This window comes from Liolophura sinensis, chromosome 4 (genome assembly GCF_032854445.1).
Source record: "Liolophura sinensis isolate JHLJ2023 chromosome 4, CUHK_Ljap_v2, whole genome shotgun sequence".
NCBI lineage: Eukaryota > Metazoa > Mollusca > Polyplacophora > Chitonida > Chitonidae > Liolophura > Liolophura sinensis.
The window spans coordinates 1175446-1192400 of record NC_088298.1 but is presented as its reverse complement, the minus strand read 5'-3'; the positions used below and the strand labels follow the sequence as shown (position 1 = coordinate 1192400).

General features: G+C 38.8%; 1 protein-coding gene across 1 annotated transcript; it reads right to left on the bottom strand.

Moving 5' to 3' along the window:
- Positions 1-3354: 3354 nt before the first annotated feature.
- Positions 3355-7664, bottom strand: LOC135464921 (uncharacterized). The gene is made up of 5 exons (XM_064742494.1): positions 7519-7664; positions 6271-6388; positions 5031-5146; positions 4231-4300; positions 3355-4008 (listed from the first exon to the last, which is right to left on the bottom strand). The coding sequence occupies exons 2-5, from the start codon at positions 6364-6366 to the stop codon at positions 3982-3984; spliced, it is 309 nt and encodes a 102-aa protein (XP_064598564.1). The 5' UTR covers positions 6367-6388; positions 7519-7664; the 3' UTR covers positions 3355-3981.
- Positions 7665-16955: the final 9291 nt, after the last annotated feature.

Below are 16955 nucleotides of genomic sequence, written 5' to 3'. Positions count from 1 at the left end.
TGTGTTGAACGTTTCACCCATGTAATGATAAACTAACATGATCAGGTTGTCTTATTTTTTAAGATCCCCAAGGAAAACGGAAACTTTTCTGTGTACTGCCATGTTTAAGTTTATATCCCCTTTAACACCTTGTATCCCATCGTCTCAACCATTGCTTCTAATAATACTGTATCTAATGTGTGTATATAGCATACATATTCTATTAATTCAACATAAAGGTTCTATTAAACTAACAGGACATTACGTTGAATATGACAGAATATTGTGTTATAATAACAGAATACATTCTATCATCAGTTAAACTTAACAGATTATTTTTTTAAGTGTACACCAAGGACACATGGTGTTTCAGTGATCGAGGTATTCCACATTGTCATCTACAATGGTCAATTCTTGGAGAACTAGTGTCACAATATTGCTTCATAAAATCTGTGGATCCAACATAAATAATTCCCACTAGCCATTGTGTATCAACAATTGTTCCTGTGGTCTCGTAATTGATCATACGCCTCGCAGCGGATGCGCCGCTGTCTTCAATCGCTTTACATGCCTGTCACCACTAGACAAACTAGACCTTTGGAGACTGTGCGACGGACGTAGGCTTGCTTAGGCTTGGTCTCACCACTGGTGTTCTCGTGCGGAACCATTTAATCAGCATTCATCAATAAAATAGTTTGAGATGTTGGTTAAAATCATATCGCGCACACATCAGATGAAGACAATGTATGTGTATTAAGTATTATTAAAAACAATGGTTGAGAGAAAGTTCTGGTGTCTTCTGAAATCAGTTCCTATCGTGACCCCAGTGACCTCAACGATGTTCAAGATTTCTGAACAAAATTTTGTAGTGTTAACAGTGATGTAAATTAGCGAACGCAGAGAGCGGCGCATGCGCTGTAAGGAGTATGGTCAGTAACTTTCAAGTGCTCAAATGGTAGGGAAAAAAACTTACAAATGTTCACACATCATTTCAGTTAGACGATTGAACGCTGGGATTGGTAGTAACTGCGTGGAGAGGGCAGCGACCAGTGATGAGATTGTGCGAGGGACTGGAATACGTGGGACTCGCATTTTGATTGGCCAAACGGACTATGATGCCGGCTCCTCGTCACGCTAATTGTCCAATCAAAACCTTCACTGCAAACTTAATGTCCGCTTTGTTTTATCTGTCCTGATTCCGAGCTGAAATTATGCTCTCATGCTTTATTATATATATATATATATATATATATATATATATATATATATATAGTTATATATATGTATATATATATATATATATATATATATATATATATATATATATATATATATATATATAGTTATATACATATTTTCATTTGCGTCCAATTTGTTCTAGAACTTGTTCTGAGAGAGTAAATAAAACCATTCCTCAAACCGACGAGTGTGACAGCCAGGTTTTCTTTGTTGTCCAGGTCTTTGGCCCGCGTTAAGGATTGGGCAATATCTACCAAGCGAGTAGCACTAAAAGAAATCCAAATTTTTCCCATTTAAATCTTCCAAATTTACCAAAAACAAGCATGGTCTTACAGGGCATGGTCTTCAGTATAAGGGATACACCTTGGATATAGTTCACGAAAACTTTCCTACAGCAACCCCTCCGAATTTGAAGAGCACAAAAACAAGACAGACCTCTCTCACAATAATTACTAAATGTTATAATTTTGTTTCATTATTGATGGATGAACTCTCTTATGTTGGTAAAATGCAGTCCTGTCTCAAAACTCTGAAAAAAATGCCATGACCCATTTTGTGGAAAGGGAAAAAATGTCCGAACTCACATTTTATTCTCATGAGGCGTCCCTCCTTGTCCGAGTGTCGAGCGTGCTAGCGCAGCACAGCCGTTAATGACCCAGACGTCCTTTAACTGTTGCTGGGTTTTTCCATTTTTGTTATAAAACTTATCCAGATTATGATCCAGATTTTCGTCAAGAAGTTATTGGTTCAGTATGCCATTTAATGACCACTTGTCTGTGTCGGTTTTATTTGTTAGCGAGCGTGGTTTTATTTACTCGTATAGATGTTAAATTATACAGTTATTCACTCTGTTATAGAAACAAAAATATGCATGAGCCGTCTAAATGTTACTCAGCAAACCTCTCAGAACAATTGTCTACATGGCCTTGAACAGTTTATTCCTGTATAGATTCAACCTGAGAACATTTATTTATTTGGTGTTTTACGCCATACTCATAAATATATTTCATGTATACGACGGCGGCCAGCATTATGGTAGGAGGAAACCGGCTAGAGCCCGGGGGAAATCAACGGCCTTCCGTAGGTTGTCGACAGGCCTTCAAACGGGCTACCAGGGAAGAAATCAGTACAAGCTGGATTTGAACTCACAACGATCACATTAATTTGTGAGAACCTCTGGGTCATTATTGATTGTGCTGCGCTAGCATGCTAAACACTCGGCCAAGGATGTCCGCCTCATGAGAATAACCCGCCGATGCCCTCATGGGGCCGTGTGTACATTTCTTCATTTGATTATCTTATTTTGATTAACTTATAAACAAGCATGGTACACGATTTGGATACTGGTTTCATTCACCCAGTACATTCCTTGCGTACTTCCATCACTGAAATCTTTTGACTGTTTCACTTTGCATGGATCCGTCTTAATTTCGTACTGAACATTCACAGTTCTTGAGTGGTTTGTGTTGAAAGTTGCTTAGCAATTGGCGTTTAATTTAATCTGTCACATTGTGACATTATAACCAGTGTCACCTGAAAAAGCTAAGAGAATATGACTGGTGTATACTTACACCATGCGTATTTACTATGGTGCGATAAGCTTATCTCTTCACCAAATGTTGTCATGGAAATTGTGCCAGGTGCAAATTGCGACTACTGCGCTTAATGGACCCCTGGTCGGTTTATCAGTAACGTATCAGTACCGACCTGGTCCAGGCACTGTGGTTTCCCTCACCAACAAATCTCACTGACATCGTTTACGTAAAAAATTTCTATAAAACAACAATCAGATCAAATCAATTTAAATGAATATATGATATCTTTCTCAACCTTAAAGCAAAAGAAATATATTGTGCTAAAGTTTCTCGCATCTGATACATTTACTGATGTGATTTGTTTTGGGTTTAATGTCAAACCCAAGAAATTTTTCATTTGTACAACGACAGGTTTATAGGTGGGGGAGACCACCGACCTTAGCCAGGAATCTGAAAACCCTCCTGGCTTAAGGCCACAGTGATAGCACTGCAGCGAGTACTTTCACCGTCTAACCTAGAAGGTCCCTTCTCTAGATGCAGATATATGATCAAATGAACGGACCTAAGAAAAACCAAAAGAGGCAAGTTTCAAAATGACTTCTTCATAACAGCTTTAATACTGATAGGCTCTTGCACAAGCTTTCTTTCAATGGAAAAAAATGTGTAAAATAATTTTAAAGCTTACATAAATAGCTCATAAAAAGCACACTCTGTCAATAATACTGCAGCTTAGAATGTAGACAGCTCTCATCACAGTACCATACCCTGATAGCTTACATGTCTTGTCATACAAGTGTTATTTTTCACATGTGGCTTAACACCATGACAAAAATCATTAAATCAAACAAATCAATCACAGACACCAAGGATTTACACGAAAACATTCACAGGCAGACTAAGAATCAGCCAAGTAATATTAACTGAAAACAACCAACATTTCTCGTGTGCATGATCAACACTCACACGGTAGCGCTTGTACAAATCAGTGTTTGTGACTCGAAACAGGAATATCCATGAACATTTGTGTATAAAATAACTTATCTTGTATAAATGTGAACACACAGTTTCTCACAAAAACAAACCAGTATTTAAAGTTTTGAAAATGTAAAGAATTTCTTGAAATCATTGCTCCATCAAACAACACCGAAGATATTGTCCTGCCTTGGCCAAAACTTGTAAGCACAAAACATCTGTTGAAAATGGTAAAAAATGGTCTTCTTGATGTTGTTTACCACTGCTGAGAATAGTTGGTGGACTGAAAACAGACAAAATTGAAGAAAACTTAAAACTGATACGTACATATATTTTGCTGTCCACAAAAGTCAGAGTGTCAATGTCTGTCCACAATAGACAAGCTGTTAATCTCAGTCCACAAAGCCAACCTGTTAATGTCTGTTCACAAAAATAAGATTGCTGATAATCATCAGACTGTTGTATGAATGGCGTACTGTTATGTGAAATGAACCTATATACTTACATTATATCGGTTTGGAATTTTGGCTGAATATTCCACCAGCTGAGTCTTATGGACTGCGTCTCTCCTTTGTCTGAAGGTACAACGAAAATGATTACAGCACAAAATGTGGGTGTTAAGGTTTTTCATAGCAAGCTACAGGCACACGTTTATCAAGTTTTAACATTCCACCATGATTCAGAATTCCAGTATAGCGAACAGTGCACTACCTTTCCAAAGGTGCACCACTGGCAAGCTAAACAAAATTTTACCAGGATACTAGAACAAAGTTAATCACTAATCATTTGAAAACAAAAAAACCCCAAAAAACATGTGAATGTTTCTTGAGCATATCCTCATTGACCTTCCAAAAAAAGCGGCCACCTCAAAAACTTTTTAGTGGGGTTTTGATAAAAGCATATTTTAAACGTTTTTCTCTCAGTCTTAATTTCTTTAAAATTCCTATCTTTTTCATTAGCAAGAATGGGAAAAAAGGGAATTCATTACTGGACTCCCTTATTTTTTCTGACAGGTTGAAGTTATGCCCAACAAATTTGTTTTTACAGATAGCCTGATGACGACTTATGCCTGATTTATTTATTTATTTGATTGGTGTTTTACCCCGTACTCAAGAATATTTCACTTATACCATGGTGGCCAGAATTATGGTGGAAGGAAACTGGGTAGAGCCCGGGGAAAACCCACGACCATACGTAGGTTGCTGCAGACCTTCCCACGTACGGTCTGAGATTGACGCCTGATTGTTGAACTATTTATTAGTGTATGAATATATTAAACATAATCAGTGGAGGTGTTTGACTTACTTGTCTGTGGACATAGCATTGGTCTGATCACAGGATGGGGTCAGTTCACTCTGATAAGTGCTCATGTTCCCACCCTCCTGTTGACGATATGCCTGTAGTTTCTCCTCCAGGTCTTCCTGTATAGAACAAAAATGTAATATCATCAAAACAAAATCAATATGCACAATATTTATTTATTTATTTGATTGGTGTTATACACCACACACAAAAATATTTCACTTATATTGTGGCAGCCAACATCATGGTGAAAGGAAACTGGGCAGAACTCAGGGGAACCCACCACCAGCTGCAGGTTGCTGGAAGACCCTCCCACCTAAGACAGGAAAGGGACAGTACAAAACTGGTCCACCTGGGCTGGATTTTAGGCATGCACAGTTTTTTTTTAAATTGTACATGTCTGTATAAACTGCAGCCTACATAGATATGCATGTAGCTTAAAGGAGAAGAAAACTGAAAAAAATGACAATATAGGCTGAAAGCACATTTTTTCCATCTGGTGGTGCCTGGTGCATAAGTTTTGCGATTCTTCCTCTCACAACATGTAAAGCCTGAAAATGGCAAAGTTGGCATAAATCCATCTTTAACACACTGTACTGTTCGCTACCTTCTGGGAAGAAGAGTTTGACCGGAAATGTATGAACTGCACTTGGGCGGCTTTCGACGACAATTCTCCTCCTAACACAGAAGACTTCAGGACTAGTTCTTAGTCAAAATGGAGTTGCCCACAGCTGATTTTGGTGCTGACTTTGTTTATAATTTATCAACTTCAGATATGTATTAGAATTTTTCTATGGCATGCAGTTGCGAGGAAATACATACTCTTTTAAATGTAGTACTTTTAAAAGTATTTGTCTGATGTTTAAATTTTCTTCTACTTTAATGCCTACAGAGTGAAGTCTTCGACAAGGAACTATTACCTATTCCATTTAAGTTTGCTGATAAATCTGAGACAATTAATATTTAAGTTAATTTATAATGCACAGTACATTAATGTACTTAATTTGGCAACAGAGGATTCAGGTCTTATAACTTAGACCACACGTACGTGTTGGAGGCAATTCCCTGCCACAGGAATTGGCAAGAATTCTTGCAACATTGAATGCAAGCATTTTTAGGGTGTTCATTGAGAGCAGTCTTATCACTTTAGATCCCCTTTGGGCAAACCACACACACAATTTCAGCAATATGAATTCAAGTTAACATCTATGGTATAAAGAAATGTCTTCTGTGAGGATCTCACCGAGTCAAGCTTTTCTAAAATCCATGCCGCTTTCTTGTTCATTTGCTGCTGGCGACGACGGGCTTCCATATGTTCAGCTATGCCTGAAGCTGCCATTTTGGTTCACTGCTAGAGTCCACTGATTGAATAAATCGAAAGACAGACAAAATTTTACAACTTTCCATACATGGAAACAAGATGACACCTGGAACTAGGACATATGTCTAACTTAATCCCAGCTGACACTAAAATCCAACTGAATAAAACTAAACTCATGATATATATGTAAAGCAGTGGCACAGTTGGTTAGCACGCTAGCACAGCATAGTCACCCAGGAGCCTCTCACCAATGCGGTCCCTGTGAGTTCAAGTCCAGCTCATCCTGGCTTCTTCTCAGGCTGTACGTGGGAAGGTCTGCCAGCAACCTGTGTATGATCGTGGGTTTCCCCGGGGCTCTGCCCGGTTTCCTCCCACCATAATGCTGGCTGCCGTTATATAAGTGAAATATTCTTGAGTATGGTGTAAAACACCAATAAAATAAATAAATATGTAAAGCATGGCAGCTTTGTCACATAAAATAAGACAAGACAAAATCACTTTTATGTGAACAATCAATCTTAACTGGACACGATTAATAACAATAAAAAAAATACCTAAATAACAATGCACTCAAATAAATATCTGTATTTAGCACAAAACACTCAAGAATTGGAGTGTAGTACGAATTATGTGTGGGTTAATACATGTAAATTGCCTACTTATCTCAGGGATAAAATTCGTGCACATGTGGTCAATCTCTCTATCATGAAGATAGTTCAACCGTATGTAAAACAATCTGTCCAAATATTTCACTAGACTTTTGATGCTGTTCATTACTGACTGAGTAATTAATTAGGCTTATATAATGGTCCTGTAGTGTAGGCCAACGTGTAAGCCTATATGCCAGCTATAGTTTGATAGTTTTGCTACGTTACAATGGCATTAGAGACAAAAAACGCTCCAGATGAGTACCTTCTGTTTATCATTGTCGATGAGACACAGGAGTGTATTATGTCTGCAGAAATCCGACTGATCATTTTACCGCTTGTATATAATAGCAGACGACATTTCTAACTGACGACACTTTGCCACCGGGTGACGACTTACAAATGAAAGTTCCCAAATTTTTTATCAACCGATTGGCATTTCATCTGTGTTCTCCGACTCGGGACATATCTAAATGATCGAGTAACTAAATATCTACAGGAGCTCTCTGTTGTGTGTACTCACCTCGAACAAATGTATTCTGCACGCTAAACCCCGCCGAACATGTAAAATATCCACCAGCTTTCGTCGTAATCCGTTGCCAAGCGCAAATGACACCCTTCTCAACTCTGACCTCGCGTCTTTTTATGATCTCCGCACAGCCGAGAGCGGTCGTCAAGGGAAGTAAGCACGCGGACTTGTCCGAGCCTGTCCATCGCAAAGTTTTCCATTTCCACAACATGTGTAATAGACTAAGTGAAAACGCGTTTCCTTTCACTCTCCTGATTTAGCCCTCGAACAAAATCAGTGACGTGATACTGCACACCAGGGGATAATTAGCTTACTTTTGCTAATATGTCTGTAACAGTTTTGATCAATGTACAAGTCAAATAGAAATTAGCACTCACAACAGAGACGTCGCACCTTTCAGGCCATTGGGTACTTTTTGGTCAAGATAAGAAGATTTTAATTTGTATGTGCATGTCACCATATAATACATTTTTCACTAATTATTAAATAATAACGAAACATTAGAAATTTGACAATGTACTTCCATACATTTAATTATATACTAAATACTACAAATACATGTTTCTGATAATGACATTAGATGTAAATTTAAAAAACCAATAATAAAACAAAAATTGAAATGAAAAATCTTTCCTACTGAACCAACCTTAAGTCCTTGCGTACTTAATTCTGTCCCTTCTCGGGAAACTCCGTCAGGACTGATGCGTCAAGTGAGCTTCCGCGTGTATGTGGCGTCACTTCACTGTGCTTTGTTTATGACAACGTCATTTCTAGTGTGCTTCAAGTCCTATGTCCTTCGAGTGACGAGCTTGCTGAGGAAAAGCTGTAAACCGGCCGCATAACAAATGAAAAAATTCTTGTTAACGGTCAAGTAAATAATTTCACTCCTAGTTGTCATTCTTATTATGATTTTACAGATTGAAGGGGCTATTCACATACTTAAAATGTCTACCAGAAAATTTGTGAGCTTCATAAGCTTTCCGTGCTTAATGTATAAGAGTATAGTTTATTACGAGAAAATTCTACTTGATGTAGGACGGCGTCCGGACGTTCGTGCGCCGACAGACTGCCTTCACGCCAAACACCCCCGTTGCCTTCAAATGGGGTTTCCACTATCTAAAGCTCTGCGTTGTTTATTACAGCCTACTTCTCAAGGATTTTTGTGAAGATGCCTAAAATCGCTGATGAAAGTGTAGAGCCCACAAGACCGGTACCCGTATAAGCGCTACTTTTCATCAAGTATATATATCATACGTTTATATAACCTTTACAGAAAAAAATGGAATGGATTATTATTTGTTTTAAACATGACGATATTTGCGTGAAATAATGTTCTTTTTTTGAGAAATGTCACTGCTATCCTGTATTTATTTATTTATCTATTAATTTATTTGGGCCGAAAACACAGACAGTGTTCCTCTTTTAGAGCCAACTGAAGCAAATAACATCCGTGTGGACATTGACAGGTGTTCCGCCGTCAGCAGTAAGTTATTACTTAAAACACCGTCAAGGTTGAATGCGTTGGCAATTATTTTGTGAAATGCTGGTCGGATTTTTATATAATAATGATTCTTACACGATCAGAATAATGGCGGTGACGATTGTGACAAGAATAATATTTAGGCTGTGAGAAATGCACTGATTATGAGAAACAAGGTTATTTGTTGTAATACTGTCTATAAACGGTTGTGTACAATACAGACAGAGTACACAAGATGTGTACCACAGGTATACAGAGTGACAAATTTCTAGAGCAGTAATAATGCACACGTCGCTTACGTGTACACTTTATGTACACTTTAACCAACATGTATACCAAAGTCATGGTTGATGACAATTAATAATGGCGGCGTTGATGATTGTAACGGTACGGTGTGTACTTACATAACAAACACAGCAAGCAAAACTTAAACCATGATTTCAGGCATCAAGGACATTTAATTATTGATTCATCAATGTTCAGTACTATCCTTTGCCGTGAGTTTAAGTCCAGATCATGCTGGCTTCCTCTCCAGTCGTACGTGGGATAGTCTTGCAGCAACCTGCGGATGGTTGTGGGTTTCACACGGGCTTTGCCCTGTTTCCTCCCACTATAATGTAGGCCGCCGTCGAATAAGTGAAATATTCTTGAGTACAGGGTTTAACCCCAATCAAATAAATGAATGAATAAATAAATAAATAAATAAATAAATAAATAAATAATAAATAAATAAATAAATAAATACCATCCATACTCCAGAATTTTTCACCGGATAGACCATTTTATGCGTATGCAGTAGTCTCAGTTTTTACTTTTAAGATTTTTATCATTGCACTTTATCTGTATGTACGCCGACTGAGCTACTGTGATGTCATTTAAAAACAACCATATTCTCACTGTTATACATACCGATGTTGACATATCTGTAAAACAGCCGACATCTAAATGCATTGCAGCGCATGCTTGCGTTTGTTTTAACTTTTCCTTACGTAGGCACTGGGGTCAAGGTCATGCCAGAGGTTTCGAAATGCCCCTTGAGCGATTAGAAGGAACCGATTAGTTTCGACCACACAACAAGGTATATGTTAACTTGCAATCAGAACGCAACTCAGTTACATATTTTATTATTGACAACTTATATACTAGCATGGTACACGATTTGAATCCTGATTTCACTCATTCGCCTTGCGTTTTTCCAACACCATTGAAAACTGTTGACTGCTTTTCTTTGCATGATTCCATCATATTTTCGCACTTTATATACTTTCTTGGTTCTTTGGTGGTTTGTGTTAAACGTCTGTATTGAAGCTGGCAAATGGTCACACGCCTCCGGTGGAATGTGGCAAAGGACCCTTTGCACTACATAGGAAATCGCCCCATTTCGGTGCAGCACTGAGGTGTATTTTTCATGCATCAAAAACAAGTAAAACTTACTTGAATATGAAGTACAATCACCTAAGAACATGTGTATGTGTAAAAAAACTGCAGTGATGCGATTTATAATTTTTGTTTTATCAAAAGACAAAAGTAGGGTCAAAAGTAGGTTTTGATATTTTAAGGCGCTTTCCTCTTGGAATTCCCTTCGTAATAAAATATGATCACTCGAACCAAAATAATTTCCACATATTTGGTGTCTAGTTCGTGTGTAGTATGCTATAACAAAGTATCGTGTCTGTTCACGCTGTCATATTTTTATAAATCGAAAAACAAAAACAAAAAAGAGAAATAATTTGAAAGTTCAGAGGAAATCTGCATTTATCAGAATATGTCTTGGCTTCCAAGACATTGTCCACATTGGTACGGTGCGTGCCTTGAAATCGTTCTGTCGAATAGGATAATGATGTCCATCCCTATAATTGCATACTTTTTTTAGTTTGTAAAAAAAGTGAGTAAATGGAATGGGGATTGATTTGAACCAGACAAGAAATTCTTTTATATATATATATATATATTTCTTTATATATTGTCAAGCTCTATGATATATAAGTTTAAATATATTGTTATAAATCTATATAGATTATATACAGTATTCTCTCAATGAAAACGCAGCGATGTTTACTTCAGCTAACAGCATATCGTGCAATTATATTGAGAAAGGGGACACCTATTTAGCTTTGTAATAAACGTCTGTTAAAAACAGTCATATATTCACGGTATATCTCGTAAGACACAACTTTTTTTTCAAATACCAAAATTAGACGGAAAATGATATCGCATGCATTTAACAGCATACAGTAGGCCGATGGTTAGTAACGAATATCTTGGTGTGGCCTATTTCATCGGCTACACCTGTTATATAACAACTTCAACCGCATGGCGGGGAAGCCCGTGCGTAATTTCACTGACAATCTGTCACTGTGAGCAGGTTGGCAATCGACCTGAGGGACGGGGGGACGATTTCCCATCCTTTTCTATATGCCTCAGTTCGCTGATGATAGCTTGCCATTTATCACTGTGACACGTGGGAAAGTTCGCCAGAAGCTTTCCAAAGCTCCGTGGTTTAATCCGCGTATTCCGCTATCTCCCACGCATAAAAGCGTCGACCTTCGCATATAGGTGAAAAACGGTTGAACATGGCGTTAAGCAGCATTCAAATAAATAAATAAATAAAGTCGTAACGTTGCTTTGTGCTGCCTGTGAGTTCCGATAGACCACCTTACACAGAGTTCAACATGTACCCATTTACCAACGAGTTCATGTTACGGGTGGACTTTCTGCCTCCTGACTTCCACTGTATTCATGATAAATGTACGCTTTTATGTTTAGATAATGATCGTAGGTCTTCTCGGAAAATTGCAGTTGCAACCCCTATTGAAATATGTTTTCAACAGCGGATGCGACGGGCAACCGCTTTTAAAGTAAAGAAGATTTATTTCAATAGGGCACTTTTGCGCATATTCTACTCGCCATTTGAAATATTTCACACTTTTGTAATATTAATAGTTTCAAAGCATTACCTGTCTAATTGACAGAATATCACGTGTTCAAAATATCAGAAACTGTTTTCTTTTCTACAAATATTTTGAGCTGTTGACGATTTTTCCACGACGCGTTAGTGGCATTGGGGAGGGAGGGGGCTGCTGAAAATCCTGTTTTACGGTGGTACATATTTATTTTGCCTGAACGGTAGAACTAGCATGGATTATAATAGGATATAACTGCTTTTCCCGTAATTTTGGGCACAGAGCTGTGTACTTGAAGTAAGACAAGAATATTTAACAGTATAACATATACCCTAATCCTTGCCCATTTCCTGTTCCACAAAAAGTATATTTATATCAAAGCTAGCAATATTACAATTTTACACAGTACTAACAAATAGAATATTCAAACGAACATAACTTGCAAGTGCAACCCCTATTGAAGTAACTGTTTCAATAGGGGTAATTTATTTCAATAGGGGTTGCGACACAGGCTTTTCAAGCTGTATTCTGCCATTGCAATAGAGCAGAAGATTAGTGGTCATGCTTTTCTGCTTCACGGCTGTAGGAAAATGCAAGCCTTGCTTCATATTAGAATTGCATGTTTTTCGCCTAATTACGGTACTATGTCATGGTACTAGGGGCTGTCAATGTGTGTGATCATTCGTCAACTATCACACTGTCGCTCTGGTTTTACTCAATACACTGTAGTCTCCTATATATATTCACATCTTTTCTGCCAGAAAAAACTGCATTATAGTTTTAAAATGTAGAGCATCAGCTTTCACATCACCTTTGATGATTTATTACTTTTTCACATTGACAGAAGCCAACAGAAATGTGGGAAATTCACTTGGGACATTGGCTCTGGTGGTAATACCCGCGGAGGTGAAATGAAAGGAAAAAATGAAGGAAAAGTTAATGTCGTCGGTTATGGAGGTCTAGACACATACAGAGATCTCTCTGGCTTAGTGTAGTGTGAATGTTCGAGTGAAGGGTTCGGGTTGAATACGAGAGAGTAATTCCTGGCGGAATTCGCCAGAGTTTTGTGTTAAAAGTTAGAGAGAGGTTCATTCATGGATAGGCATAGAATGTCTGAAACACCAGTCACAAGGGTTTAGTGTTTATCACTGCAGTCTTATGCAGTCCTTGCTCATACATAATTTTCTGTTAAGGGATATTATCTGAGAATGAAGTCTGAATTCACGTGTTGGTTTGAGGCCCGAGGTAGTGGTTCTGGGAAGGAAAGTGGCGATAGGGGTGGGGTAGAGTGTTGTGGGAAGGGGTGGGTGATTTTCATAGTTAACATTCGTGTCCAAACTTTTACACTGATAAATAAATAACATAAATGAATGAATGATAGAATGAATTACTACTATCATCCGTTACAATCATATATATAATTTCAAGAGGTGATGATGATAATTTTATCAGTGAGACTGGTCTTTAGAAATTTGACTTCGTTTTGTGTTGAATACTTCTCTTATTTATACGGATATCAGGTAAACGAATATAACTGAGACCCTGATTAGAGTCCAGGGCCCGGTTGCTCAAAACTGGATTAAGATAAATACCAGATCTAACTTTGTCAAGTCTTCAGTTTTGCGCACAGTCTAAAAAAATGTGTAGCATTATATTAAATATGAACTAAAACTGCTAAAAACTTTAAATATGAAATATGACCTAATTACCAGGATTAGCTAATACACTGTCGAACAACTGGGCCCTGGCTCTAAAGAATTTTCTTGGATAAAATGAGCAGCGACTAAGTTAATGTGTTCATGCAGCTTCATGCCGAATAAACAGAATTAGTCCTTGTTTCCAACATGGACGGGCGAAATATCATTATGCATGGGAACTACTATTTTGCAAACTCTTGTCAGATTTCAGTTTCCAACAAATAAACAGGAGAACGTTCAATAGCCGTAGACCGCACCGAATCGTAATTTTGCTCTCGACGGGTAAACTGTTAATCGTTGAGAGCATATTTGTTTCTGTATATCTCGCCAGAATGGCAAACTATTGCACTTTCAGGAATTGCCTTCTAATTTCATATACATTTGACATATTTGACAAATCACATCCAATATTCCTATGTCCCTGATCATGTGGTTTGTGATGTGTTATGATGGCGGTCTGGCACATTACATCCAATCTGTCTGTTTCTGACCACACAGGACGGTTAACATTGCTATTCTGCTACGGTAACGTGTGTATGGGTATCTGTATTTCAACTAGGTTGATTAAAAGCGTTTCAAAAGTCGATACATGTATTTCATAGTTCAAATATTTCGTCGAATACTGGCAGTTGCAATATAGTGATTTAAAAATCAACCAATCTTCAACTCCTTACCTGCAAAGTAATCACAATTATTTTAGACAGAAATAATCGATTTTAAGATGTTTACCTTTAAATGAAATAATTTGCTTGGAAAAACGCTATTCCTAAATGAGACAAAAACATGTACATGGAAGGGCACGGGCTGGATTGCATAACATAATTATTGCATCGAGATACATCAATTAAGCAACAGTATAAGGCTATGTATTTAGTTGACATCTTTCGTCTCGGATAGAGAATCAATTATGTGATTATGTTTTTCACACTGCGGAAGGTTAAACTCATTTGTCCTTGGTATGGTAGATGTACATCATATAAAATATTAAAGGAAAACCAGAGCAGCGACGACAGTAGGATAGCTGGAAAATAATCACACGTAAGCTCTGGAATAAAGCCTCTTGTCAATTTAATCCAATGTTAGCTGTAAATATGACAAATGCCCTCTATAGCTTAAAGGAGAAGAGAAATTAAATATCATTCAAATACCATTGAAAAGAGCATGCCTTTCCTCGCAGGTGCATGCCATAAAAACATTCTAATATGTACCTCAAGTTGATAAATTGAAAATAAAGTCAGCACCAACATCCGCTGTGGGCGACTACATTTGACTAAGAACCAGTACTGAAGTCTTCTGTGTTAGGAACAGTAAAGTACAATCCGATTGGCATTCTGGAAAGCGGAATGTTGAACGAAGGTTCCAAGTTTACACGAACAAGCCGGCATTTTTAACGACTCTCATTGGCTACTAGGCACCACACCTCCAGCATAAATTACAGGGTGTTAAAGATGAAGGACACGATTGATGCCAGTAGTAAAGAACGTTGCAAACATGTCCGATTGGGGAGGAGGTTGGGGAGGAGAGAGCGTGTCGTTGCGTCGTTGGACCAATGCAAAAATATTACATGGGAAAATGCCTGTTGTCAAATCGATGTCAGCGACTCATGTTTTTTTTTTGTTTTTTTTTTTTATGCGCCCAAACGGACCCATGGGTTAGCCTCAGGAAAATGCCTGTAGCTCCACTTCGCCGTAAAACTGACCAACGGGTGTGCATGTCATGCACGAGAGCAGCTCCTTCAGCTCCATTTCGCGCCAAAACTGACCGATGGGTTAGCTCCATTTCGAGCAAAACTGACCAATGGGTGTGCGTGTCACGCACGAGAGCAGCTTCTTCAGCTCCATTTCGCGCCAAAACTGACCAATGGGTGAGCTCCATTTCGCGCCAAAACTGACCAATGGGTGAGCTCCATTTCGCGCCAAAACTGACCAATGGGTGTGCGTGTCACGCACGAGAGCAGCTCCTTCAGCTCCATTTCGCGCCAAAACTGACCCATGGGTAAGCTCCATTTCGCACCAAAACTCATGTTTTGGTTATTTCGTTGAGGTCCGCGTTGCGTCGTCCAATGACAGGATCAGGGAGTCATATACATTGTATAGTATATAATATTGTATAGCATTGTATAGTATAACATTGTATAGTATAACATTGTAACAGTGTATATAGTATTACATTTTTATGGTGTATTATTATATTTTTGGATAAAAAAAAAACATATTACATGGGGAAATGCCTGTAGTCAAATCGATCTCAGCGACTCGTGATGTTTTTTGTTTTTTTTATGCGCGTGACGTCACACGTCACGCCGCCCAAACGGACCCATGGGTGAGGTCCATGTCGCGCCAAAACTGACCAATGAGGCGCGTACGTGACGTCACGCGCGACGGCAGCTCTTTCAGCTCCACTTCGCGCCAAAACTGACTAATGGGTGAGCTCCATTTCGCGCAAAAACTTAACGTCTGCTTGAAAATTTGGGTTGAGCAGCTCCTTCAGCTCCATTTGGCACCACAACTGACCAATGGGTGAGCTCCATTCGCGCCAAAAGCGAGATCTCAGTTTACCTGCGGCATGTGCGACAGGCAGTTTTCCCTGCGGCTGCGGGACAACTGGCTGCTTCATGAGAGGACGCACCATGCGGAAGAGCGGTTAACATGACCGACCTGCGGACGTTTCCCCACAGGAGCCATTTGGTTCGCCACCAGCGACGACATGGAAAAACAACGAACGGGTGTACATATGCGAAGAGACCTTTTACGGGTTACGGGATTGGCGCGTGCATCCGCGTGCTGAACACAGAAAGGTAAGTCACACACCCAACCACACTGTTTGGTAAAAGCCGAAAGGTTTGTACTACACGGCTGCACGGCCATGCTCCCGTCTAGTGCGGACACATCACCTCAAAAAAGGGCTCTTCTTTCTCAGTTGGTATAGCCCAACACTCACCGAAGTATAAACACATGCCGTATTTCGTACTATGAATGGTTCAATTTTCGATACTTGAGATTTACTGAACTGCTTTCGCAGTGGCACAGCGCGTGCTACATAACCGTATGCCTCCAAGTCATCAGCTTTTTTTTTTAACTATATGTTGCCTAACACATTTCTGTGGTCATATTCTCTGGATTTGGCGCGTTTTCTATGTAAATTTGAATAAAACAATAATTATTGGACATTATAGATGGCGCTGCAGGGTTCTTCTAAGCCCACCTGCCATAATGCTCGTTAGGTCATCGCCGGCCGCTATCCGCTTCTGCACATACATGAAAAGGTATGAATGCCGATATCAACAGATAATTGTGTGATGTGATAAGCTAGTCTGTAAGACATTCCAGAATTAGTGTTACATAACCGTAA

Bases quoted from the DNA above. Each gene is read 5' to 3' on its own strand.
- LOC135464921 (XM_064742494.1), bottom strand. From the start codon at position 6,366: ATGGCAGCTTCAGGCATAGCTGAACATATGGAAGCCCGTCGTCGCCAG. The intron at 5,147-6,270 runs GTGAGATCCTCA...TGTTCTATACAG, and splicing joins TTTTAGAAAAGCTTGACTCG to GAAGACCTGGAGGAGAAACT. The intron at 4,009-4,230 runs GTAAGTATATAG...GTCTGTTTTCAG, and splicing joins AAATTCCAAACCGATATAAT to TCCACCAACTATTCTCAGCA.